At 42.5% G+C, this 11829-nt stretch overlaps 1 protein-coding gene and 1 long non-coding RNA gene across 2 annotated transcripts in view; one reads left to right on the forward strand and one right to left on the reverse strand.

Annotated features, from left to right (window-relative positions):
* zc3h4 (zinc finger CCCH-type containing 4) overlaps nt 1–8551 on the reverse strand; it is an 86106-nt gene extending 77555 nt beyond the window's left edge. Inside the window, exon 1 of the mRNA XM_042063076.1 lies at nt 8227–8551. Within this exon, the coding sequence (XP_041919010.1) occupies nt 8227–8306 (80 nt within the window). The 5' untranslated portion in view covers nt 8307–8551. The remainder of the gene's footprint in view (nt 1–8226) is intronic.
* Nucleotides 8552–9318: 767 nt separating this feature from the next.
* On the forward strand, nt 9319–10055 carry LOC121684133. The gene is made up of 3 exons (XR_006023046.1): nt 9319–9365; nt 9496–9567; nt 9693–10055. It is a non-coding gene; the product is annotated as an uncharacterized LOC121684133 (long non-coding RNA).
* Nucleotides 10056–11829: the final 1774 nt, after the last annotated feature.

Below are 11829 nucleotides of genomic sequence, written 5' to 3' on the forward strand. Positions count from 1 at the left end.
TACTGTATATCAGCGGTCCCCAACCACCGGGCCGCAGGACATTCTTAACCGGGCCGCCTACGACATGAGTTTTAAAAAAATGCATGCGAACTAAACTAAATTTAATTCGCAATAATGTTGCGTTTTTACATGGCATAGGTCTATATGCAGTTGTTTGATTGCACGCATGTTTGCATTTTGCAAGGTCTATTTTCTTACGTCTGTCTGTCCCGCCTTCAACACTTTTACATATTTCCTTCAGCGCTGCGCAGCCTCAGGTCAGCTCACTTCACTTGATCAGTTCTTGGCGAACGGTAGGGTCACACGAAGTTAGCTAAACTGCTAGAATGAGCAACAAAAAACAAGCATCTTTAGCAGGTCACTGGCCAGAGTGTTTGAGTTGCGAGAGCCGCTGCAGAGATTTCTTACAGAAAAAAAGTCACCGTTAGCTGCACATTTTAGTGATGAGGACTGGGTGTCAAAACTCGCTTAGGCTACCTGTGTGACATATGCGGGTTGCTTAATGACCTCAACCTTTCACTCCAGGGGAGGATGACGACTGTCTTTAAACTGGCAGATAAAGTCGTTGCATTTAAAGCAAGCTTGATTTGTGGGGACGACGAGTGGACCGGGGTGTATTTGATATGTTCCAAACAGTAGTGGGGGTTTTGGGAGAGACTGAGGCAGGGCCCTTTCTCTCGCAGCTGGTGCGCGATCACCTTGTTGCGCTTTCAAATGAGTTTGAGCGTTACTTCCCATCCTCCAAAGATCCACGGCAAACCAATGAGTGGGTCCGCAACCCATTTGTCAATATCCCGAATAGTAACTTGTCAGCGCAGGAGGAAGAGCAGTTGATCGAAATTGCAAATGACGGTGGTCTTAAGAGTGTGTAGAAGGAAACCTCTCTGGCGGGTTTTTGGATCAAAACCAAAGCAGAATATCCCGAGATAGCCGTAAAAGCGCTGAAAACGTTTCCCACCACGTATCTATGCGAGGCCGGGTTTTCGGCAATGACTGCAACTATAAGACCAAATTGCGCAATCGACTGGACATTGCGACTTGTTGCTTGCAGTTTGTTAAATAAAGCGATGCAGATTACATTATTTATTTCTGATTAATTGCGTCTTTTGATGTATTTTGCAACATTTGCTTGTTAGGCTGGGCTACTGTCAATGTCCTGTACAGGTCAATGTTCAACAATTGCTGGTGTAGGCCTAGGCTATTAATCAATTAGGGACTGTTCGTTATTTATTTAATTAAGGGGCTACCGGAGGAGTTTTGGGAGCGTGTCAAAAAATACGTGACCCTCCCTCGCCAGCAAGAATTTTTTCTATGACCCTCCAAAGTGATTGAGAAAAAACGCATGACCCTCCCCAGTCCCAACAATTTATTGATGCCTTAGGCTACTGGGTCGATTTGGGAGCTTGCATGCTACGACTCCTTCCTTGAAATGCCTTGAAAAGGCTGTCGTTTGCACAATTTCACAAATAATCACCGGGACCGAAACAAACCTGTCAACTTTTCCCGGGTTTATCGCGTATTTTAACTTTTTCCTCGCTGTCTTAGGAGGAGCTACAGGGCCGTCGCAAGGGGATGCGAGGCCCTGTGTGAACTTGCAAGGCCCTTTTCACTTACGTGCATGAAATCATGCGATAGCTTACTTTACACATAGCCAAGGCTACCGTCTGTGTATTTTAATAATAGCCTAGTCTAATAAGCTACACCAGCTTGTCTTTAAGAGGGGAAATTCAATTGTATAGCCTATAACATTAGCTGAGTCACATATTTGGCCATATGGTGTTTATCATAGGCTACATCACGAAACCAAATAGTGTAACAAAGGCGAACACTTTAACAGGGGGAATTAATTGGGCATGAATCATTGTGCTGAACGGTATTTGTCAATGAGCAGAAACACACACGACATTCAAACTATTGATAAGATGTACTGGTCTGTATCTATAGGCTAACATTGGACAAATAAATGACACTGACTCGCCATATCCTGACTCAGGAAAAAAAACATTTTCTTGCTTTGCCGCAAACTCAGCAATGAAATCATAGGCCAGTTTGCAGGTAGCCTAACGTCTTTTTCATAGAAGGGAGAGCCCAGTCTCTCCTGTGACATGGAGGTGCGCAAATAGTTTTTAATAGCCTGTTCAACTTCGAAAAGCTTCGTTCACCCGATGCCAGTCACTGATCGCAATTTAAAATTTCGGAAAGCTTCATCTTTTTAAGTTTTAAGTGCAGTGGCCCCTATCTGCCCCCTTTGGAATTATATCTGGAGCCTATTATAAGGTCCAGTGCGTTATGTCCTGGGATTCGGATGTGCTCAAAAAGAAAAGAAAAAACACTTTTTTATAGATGGTTATGAGGAGCAATGTGAGAGAGAAATTTGATGATCATTGATCGTTGTTTTGGGACGTTAAGCCTTTTCCATAGGCGTCAGTGAAGGAGATTGAAGAATGACCATTTTTTTATACGAAAATATTTATTAACTACAAAAACTCAGTGTCTAAAAACTCAGTGTCATTCAGACTCAACCCTCTTGTTGTTTTATTATCTTTTTCGTTGTCGTTTGAACGTTGGCAAGCAGGCATGTTGCGGTTGCAATTTAAGTGAAATTTCTACAGTAGGCCTACAACATGCTGTTAGGCTGGGCTACTGTCAATGTACTTGTACAGGTAAATGTTCAACAATTGCTGGTGTACAGGTTATATAATCAATTAGCTAAATCATTTGTCCAGCTTCGTGCTACATTCAAACGCAAAAGGTGCTTTGATATATTTTTCGTTTAAACGTCGGCAAGCAGGCATGCTTTGGTTGCAATGAATGAGGATAATTGCTTTTTTTTGCATTATTTTGAATATGACTCGCTCCAGTCTCAACAGCACGTACTTTTTCCACACGCTAAGTTCTAACACACATAGGCCTATCCCCTCTCGCTTTCTCTCTCTCCATCCCTGCACACGGCGCTTTCTTAAAGGAGCTGCACCATTTTACAACAATTGCATCTACATTTTCATATTAGAATGTTTTGTCAAGTGTAAGCTTAAACTACCGTGATCAATTTAAGTTCCCGTGCCCCCGCTGCGTCATGGAAGCAGTAAGTCAGTCGCATCAAAAATAGTAGTGGCACCCAAGTGACATCTTGTGGTTGTTTGTGTCAACTGCAGTTTGTGCCATTTCTGCTGAGAAAATGGGGTGCGTGATTCATGAAGGAACCCCCACTGTATGTACTTCCGCCCTAAATTTGATTTAGGTCTCGCACGTAGTCTGGCCCAACCCACATTATACGGCTCGCGTGTAGCCAAGCCATTCAGCGAACAGTTCAGTGATGACCCGGAACTTGCCTGCCGAGTTGCTTGTAGTCCAGCAAAGCTTGTAGTTCAACAGCATAGCAACAATGGCGATGAAGGAAGAGACGCTAGAAGCTATCCGCAAAGTTGTCTCAACTCTCAAGGGCATCACGCAATTAAAGCAGGAACAAGAGGCTTGTCTTGTCAAAGGACGTCGTATAACTCTCCTTCCAACTGGCTTTGGGAAAAGTTTGATTTATCAGATGGTGATAACTAAACCTAAACGCACAAGTGTACTAAATGCATCAGTACTTATCATGTTTTCAAATAAACGTTTGTTGCTCGTTATTCTCCCCCTACTCTCAAATTACCTTTACAAAATCAATGCGGCAATGTTAGGCCTACTTAAGGAATGTAATGTTAGCTACTAGCTAGCCTACCGAGCGGGGCTCAAGGCGAGGCGGTGTGTCTTGACGTGAGCTAGGCGGTTACCGAGCGGGGCTCAAGCCAAGGCTGCTGTGATTGTGCTTGACTGGGACTAGCGGTTACCGAGCTGGGCTCAAGGTAAACCGCTCCGTGTTTGTGTTTGACAGACTGAAGCTAGCCTGTGGCCGAGCTGGGCTCAAGGCGAGACTACCGTGCTTGTGGACAGTAACGTTAGCCAGTCACCGAGCGTGGCTCAAGGTGAGGCTGCGTTGTTTTATGCCGCAACAACTGTTACTTTAACCGAGCAAGCTCCAGGTTAAATAACACGTAGGTCGTCAGTACAATCCAACTTATCCGAGAGTGTAGTCTGAACAGCCTGTGGAGGACGAAGTAAGCTCCGTAGCTCCGACGAAGTCACCGGGCTGCGTAGAACAACAATCGTCTGATAAGCGGCGAGAAGAGATAAGAGGAAAACTGGCGTGTGACAAGAGCTGATATAATCTCGGTGACGTGACGCTTTTGGTATACAACTCTCGGTCTGTGGCTGGCTCAACAGAGATATATCCACTACGAAGACACTGCCCTGGCGGTCAGGTAGCCTACAAACTAGCCAGCGGTCTGTTTACTACTGAGAGCAGAAGTGGGAAGCGTAAGAGCCTGAACTGGAAGCGGAAGTGGTAAGCGTAAGAGCCTGAACTCCAGCACACAGCATACGTCATTACCAAACGTTGCTGATTGGTTAAGGGAACTCCATGATTTTAAACCTCAAAATAAGTATCTGCCCATTACGGAGACAGATTATTATTACATTGTGCCAGACTGTATGACGAAGAGAAACGTAGTCACAGGCGGTAAGGACCAGCAGATGCGCAGACCCACCATTTAAAAAGTGCTGCAATAGATTATCACCAATGAGAGAGCGCAACATCAAACGCCTTACCATCATGTAGCCATCCTTCAGTGGAGATGTGTGCTAACGATGGTAGGCTAAATGCTCTAGAAAGCAACACATATTTAAAAAAAAAAAAGAATCTACAACAAAGTAGGCTACTTTTAAGTATTGAGTATTTAGTATTAAGTATTTTGAGTTACAACCTGTTGTTTTTGCACAGAGATTTGTTAAATATTTGGCTCAATGTTGGAGAATTTCAAATGATTGGCTTTGCTGAATATTTAAAAAGCTGAATTGTGTCTGTCATTGAGTTTTTATAAGTGAAGACAAGTAAAAAAAAAACTCGAAACAACTAAAATTAAACCCAAATAATTTGAGAAAAAATAAAACGGAATTTGGAAAATAATAAAAATGGATTTCATAGGGCCCTATCAGATCAAGTGAGCATGCTAGCTAATGGAGACGTTAAGTGCCTGTTACTTTAAGAAGAATGAAGTAATTAGCATTCAATCACTCGGTTTTAGGCTAGTGAAAAACAGTTGGGCATAGTGCATACGGATATGTGGATGCAATTCATGATGTTAGATATGTCATTAGATAAAATAAATGTTCTAAAAACTAACAAGTCAAACATCTTTCTGGGATGCATTAAAACATCTCGACACCGCTTTAACTTGGTACGAAGTTCTGGAAGAACTGTGCCCAGACCTTTTCCCATCCCTTCTCCCCTCTAGTCTAACGGTGACCATGTCAACTGACCTCAAGGAGACCACTAAAGTTTTGGTGGAGGAGACTCAAACAATTGAGGACTTGCTACAGTTTGAACCTCAAATCAAAATGGTTTCTTTTAAATTGAATTTTCAAAGTGAGCCACCACCACCACCCAATATAAGTGGATAAGTGCGCGCTCACGGCTCCCTCAAATAGACCCCGCCACCGATCACAGATTCACGGTTTGTGCCCACTGAGAGCTTAAAGTCTTACCTTTCAAACGAGCCATAGTGTCCATTGCTATAACATAGAATATGCTGTGGCTCTACAAAAATTGTCAACAATGATCTAGATTGCTGGCACTCTAGGCCAAAGCTTCCGAAAACAGCGCGGCATTCAAAGTTTTAACTTAACTAACACTCACAACATTTTGAGTTTTCTATTTGTGAGACATATATTCTGAAGTGAAATCTCATAATGCTTAGAACAACAAAAAATGATATAGGCTTACATTTGTTGGAAAAGGCTACAAAGTAATCTTAAAAGAGTGTAAATATTCATTAGCCCACAGTTCAACAAAGTAAGTGAACATAAAACATGGAACAGACAGTGTGTCTTTAAAAACATAGCTATGCACAGGAAGTTTGCAAGCCTGGGAATACCCATACGAACTTTCGGCAAATTTGGGATTTGTTCGGCAGGTCCGTTTGGCCAAGAGACCATTGAAGCCAATTTCCAATGTCCCTAAAACACAGGCACGCAAATATAATCGCTAATCCGGCACGGATATGGCACGGATATTTCTTTAGAATTGAGTAAACAATTGCATTAAAAACTTTAGTTTACAAGATTACTACACTTTTGAAACTATTTGGTAAGAGTTTAATGCACCATTTTAAGTTTAATTTCACTGCTAGTTACGCCCCTACTGGAAGTCGTAAGTCAATTAACCTTTTCCAGACCCACTCTCTTGAGAAGGGTCTGGTGTCAACGAGGCTAGAACAGACATTCCACAAATGCTACTGGGAAAATGGTTTGACGACTGATGAAATATAGATTGAATTGCTTTGAAAGAACCCACAACATTGTATGCTGTAAAAAGGGCACCATGAAAGCATCATCCTAGTGCTGAAATACAATGAATCTCAACAGTCTCATGGACAAAACAGCTAGCATTCATTAACAGAAAAATTCCATTCTCGTGTTTATATGTCCCATTGTGTTTACCTAATTATGACTTACGTTCAGATCACATTATTTAACCAAATTAATGAAGAAAACCAGGTAGACCTAATTCCACAGGTACGCTAATTCTTGTCACTGTAGGACAGCATGTGACTCATGACCCTGGTTTGTTAGGCCTACCTGGTAAGCACTTTACCACTTTATGGACAGCAAGTCACAGCATGTGAATTACGCAAATTTGAGCTGTTACTTAAGCCACCAAATATTACATAAAGCAATTGTTCTCAACAGGAGGAAGAGGAGGAGGAGATGGGAGGAGGAAGGGGGGGTCCTCAGGGAGCAGCAAGCAGGGCCATGAGATTATATGAAATTATTTCAGACAATGAGCCTAATTTATCAACTAAAATACACATTGTAAAGAGAGCTCATGAATAGGTTTGTTTAAATAAATACAACAATAGCATTTAGACTATAACGTAAGGGAATGGAACAAATGGAAATGGCTGATTCTTAAGAATTGCTGAAATGGTTAAGCAGTTCTTTAAATGTTTTAATGGGGTCTAATGGAGCTTGACTAACAGCATTGGACTTCTGAGATGAAGTCATAAAATTGAAGGGTTGGGGGAAATTTACATGGAGACAGGGGGGTCTTGAGGGCAAAAAAGTTAAAATCCCCCAAAAGTTGATTTCGTAGCAACAATTAGCCGCCTCACGTGGTAGATTACTTGCATTCTCAGAATATTATCTTTAACGATATTCTTCCTTCGTTGATAAGGGCTGAGGCTAGGCTACCTAACTCTACGTTTATGCGTGGAAAGTGCCACGGCAATTAACCAACGCCAACCTTCTTGATACAGCTATGAAATTATGTATTACATTAACTTGTCACAATGTTAACGCCATTTTGTTGTTACATTAGTCAAGATTCGGCTTAGAAATGGTGAAGGGGGGAAATCAAACTAAAGTTTATTATCATTTAAAACACCCCATTGATAGAAGCTAAACTGAAACTAGCACACATATAACGGTAATGAGGTGTTTGCCTTTTGTTTCACTGCCAAGATTGGACATAGCAAGTGTAGCTCTACCCGTTAACGTTACTAAAGAGCAACGTTAACACCGCAATTCTCATCCATGCTCACCAGTTACCAGGAAGAGCGTACAGCACTTTTTATTCAAGCTGACTTGGTGAAGATTAAGGTTTATATAGTTACAGTTGCGTGCGATGTTCCGTGTATTAATGAGATGGTGGTTCGCAGTTAACTTGGCTAAGTTGATCACTTAGCTAACGTTGACTGGTCATGGCTAACTTTAATGGTGTCTGCTAGCCTGTAGCAAGATGGATCCTAACGTTAACTTATATATCGATATGGCAATTAGTTAACATCTAACGTTAGGCCATTTGAAGTTCTCAAGTAGAGGCATAAAGTTACTCAGTGTGGATCAGATACGTTTAAATGGTCACCCCTTTCACAAATTACCTCATTTCAACGTCCCATAAACTATGATAGTTGATGGTAATAATCTGAAAATATTCTGAGCTCATGTTTGTCTTTCCGTGCTGTGCAACGTTTCAAGATGGCGTTCGTTACCTCTGTACTTGTTCCCCAGAAAAGGCGACTTTAATCCCTTTTGTAAGAAAAAAAAATGAAAACAAAACCCAGGCTTTTTATTTCTAAAAAGCACGTGGGAAAGTAATTGTTGGATAGAAATATGATTGTAGAATTACTCGACCTTTCGTCAGTGAGGCTGTTGTGTTCGTGGTTGGTTGTTGTTGGGGAGTTTGGATGGACAGTCATGCTTTCCACAGCCATTTCCTCTAACGTTACACCTAAGTTACATTAAAGGCTAAAATCGAGGCAGGATTCTACTTGATCATGCGTAACTTGACTTTGCTCTAGATGATGAATGATTTAAGGAAGAGCTTCAGATAACAGTCAGTTCCCTACTAATACTTTAGAAGAGAAATTAGTTGAATTGGTTCCAGTTCTCCGTCCTATGCGCTGTAATTGAAACTCGATGACTTAAAATGGCGGCTATGGCGCCCCGTCGAGAATGGGAGGAGCACGTGAAAAACGGCGACATTGCGTCATTTTCGCTACCTCCCCCGGAAGTAATTTTGTAATTTTACTGTCTCGTGTTCATCTTCTTGTTTTGTGAAATCATTATGGGCTGATCCCGTTCGAGATTCACAAAGATTCAATTCACCTTTAGCCTAAATAAGTCATTTTGCAGTGCTGTTCAAAATCGCAATTCACATTCACTCACAGGCACATCAAAATGTTGATTAGCCTACAGGCAAGGCACAGCGGTATTATGAAGATATATAAAAGTATTTTGATTCGCATAACATGGTAAGACTACATTAAGGAGAATATCAGTAACATGGTAAGACTACATTAAGGAGAATATCAATAATAAACAATAATGTCAAATTAATCAACAGCCTAATAGAAATAAAACAATATTGACACTTTACTTGACGGGTGAGTTCATAACACATTCATAGCAGCTGCCATAAACTGCACATAAAGCATTCATGACTGTTTCATGAGACATGGCTCAACATTCATACCAAACATTTCATGAATGTGGAAGACAGAATGACGACAACTTGTCAAAATAAAAGTCCAACATCAGATTGTTGTATCAGATTGTATTGAAACACATTGATTTTGCCAATCCATTCATGGGGTTGAAATAGGTAGTGCATACCAAAATGTTGCAACATACAAATTCATGTCCAGCATGACCAGAGATTTTTTTTCTTTGCCATTGTTTGGCCCTACCATGGTTAACAGATCACAACCATTTCTCTTCCTTATGACCTCAACTCCCTGCACCCGCATTTAACATGCGGAGAGTTAGTCAAGGTAGGGACTGATCTCTGAAATATTAGTGAATAGAAAGGCCCCATGTGTTTACCAGTCATGGTTAACAGATGACCACCATTTAATAAAATTTCCCCCCCTCTTACACATTGCCCACCTCACTATGGGCCAGGAACGGCAGTCCCTCCTTAACTCCCTCCACCCCCTGCACCAGCCCTCAACGTGCAGCGAACAGAGGAACTTTGTAAGTCATGTTTCTATTTAAATTTAATCTCCTTAATACCTATCTCATATATTGTATTGTGTAAGCATACTTAGCTTTGGATGCTACGTACTATAAAACATAAACATATGTCTGTTTGATTACAGGTGCAGTGAGGAAAAACATGGTGACACGGTCAGCCAGGACGTGGGGGTCACCAAGCACGCAATTAGGTGTTTCAACTGGCGGCGGATCGGGCAACGAGCAGGGGCGGAGTGGCAATCGGGACGGTCAGGAGTTATCCCGGTCGGCCGGCCAAGGTGCGGGCCGGCCCATAGAGGGCCTATAGAGCTTTTCACGCGGCCGTGAGTCGTACATGAGAAATGCATTAAGAATTTTCCGCGAAAATCTCTGAGATCTACACTTTAAGAACTTTAAGAAGTCCAACCCATTTTTAAACCACTCACTCACTGTCTATATGTCGTTCATGGTTACCCTGCACACTCATCTCTCCCATGCTGATTTTTGTGTTGGCTAGCCTTAATTTTTTTTAATCTTAATTCATTTTTGTCTTATTCAGGCATTACAGAACTTTCATGGTCACAAATAAAAAAAATGACAATTTCATTTGTTTGTTAGTTCTTAAATTAATGCAGGCCTAGGCTAGGATGGAGCAAAGCCTCCTGGGGAATGTGTTTCTGGTTTATCCAATGAACCGATTGCAGGTCAAATCTATTTACAGAAATGTAGGGGGATAAATGAGCGGCCCCTCGTCTAATGGTATGACCCTACAAGCGATCAATTTCGAGGAAAACTACAGGATTTTCCCGGTGGATTTTAGTGCCCCACTCCGCCCCTGGCAACGAGGAGACGTGTTCCGCCTCCATCCACACAAATGGAGTAATAGGAGAAATAAGCATTAAACAATATTTTTATTGAACTTCTCGTCATTCACCAGTTATTCATTTTCTGATTTCTGATTCATTTTTCTGGGTTAGGCCCTCCCAGGAATTAATTTAGAAACCTTTTGGTCAGTTGAGACCCCTTTGGGCACACAGGTTCATAACACTGAGACTGGAGACATGGTTCTATAAAAAGAACATTTTATTGACACATGACAACCGGTCCATTATGGACTGCACAGAGACAATACAAACAGGAATGCAACCACAAGAGACTAATCATATACAGGATACACACACATACAAGCAGGTTGCACACAAATATTGCACAAGGCCCTATAGGCCTACTATTACTGCATACAGGACCAGGAACAGGGCATTAGGACAAGGGGTAGGATCCAGGCACAACACACCACAGGTGAGCACAACACACACTTGATGCACAGCAATTACAAAGGACAGTGAAGGGAAACCACCACCTGGGAATCAGCTTGCCACCCGCTTTGGCCCAACAGCTCCTGGAGGTCAGGCTGCATGGGCGCAACCACCTGGTCAGCTTTAATGTCACGACCTGCACAGGGAGGGCGTTGCATTTGCTCACAAACACTCAAGACGAGGACAAACACGGTGCAAACATAAAACAAGCAGCAGTAGAAGACAGGGTGACAGCATCAGGTGACGTGGGCGCAGCAAGCTTGAAGATGGTCAACCACAAGTTCCGGGTTAGCTGAAGTACCGTTGTCCCCTGCGGGTGGAGGGGCACGGCCACAGTTCTACACTGGCAAACTAGCAGCCCTAGCAGCCGTGGCAGCCGTTTGGGGCAGCCGTGGCCCACTGGTTAGCACTCTGGACTTGTAACCGGAGGGTTGCCGGTTCGAGCCCCGACCAGTGGGCCGCGGCTGAAGTGCCCTTGAGCAAGGCCTAACCCCTCACTGCTCCCCGAGCGCCGCCGTTGAAGCAGGCAGCTCACTGCGCCAGAATTAGTGTGTGCTTCACCTCACTGTGTGCTGTTTGTGTTTCACTAATTCACCGATTGGGTTAAATGCAGAGACCAAATTTCCCTCACGGGATCAAAAAAGTACATATACTTATACTTAGCAGGGAATTAGGGATGCTAGCAGACAATGGGGCACAAAAAAAACATTAACAAACACTCGGGGTGAGGTTGCCTATTTGAATTGGATATAAGGCTGCCATAAGCAGAGGCTCAAATCAGAGCAAATAACTCACCGCTGAACCACGAGACAAACGTACTACAACGCAAAAGAGGGAGAGTAGATGTAGTGCAAATAATGTGCTGAAGTAACATCATACAGATTTAAATAATCTCTTACCTCAGAATTGTTCCTCAATCACCCAACAGGACAGCACCAGCCCAAACACCTATTTAACAGTCATTCCA

The sequence above is a fragment of the Alosa sapidissima genome, chromosome 15 (genome assembly GCF_018492685.1).
Source record: "Alosa sapidissima isolate fAloSap1 chromosome 15, fAloSap1.pri, whole genome shotgun sequence".
In the NCBI taxonomy this organism is placed as follows: Eukaryota; Metazoa; Chordata; class Actinopteri; order Clupeiformes; family Clupeidae; genus Alosa; species Alosa sapidissima.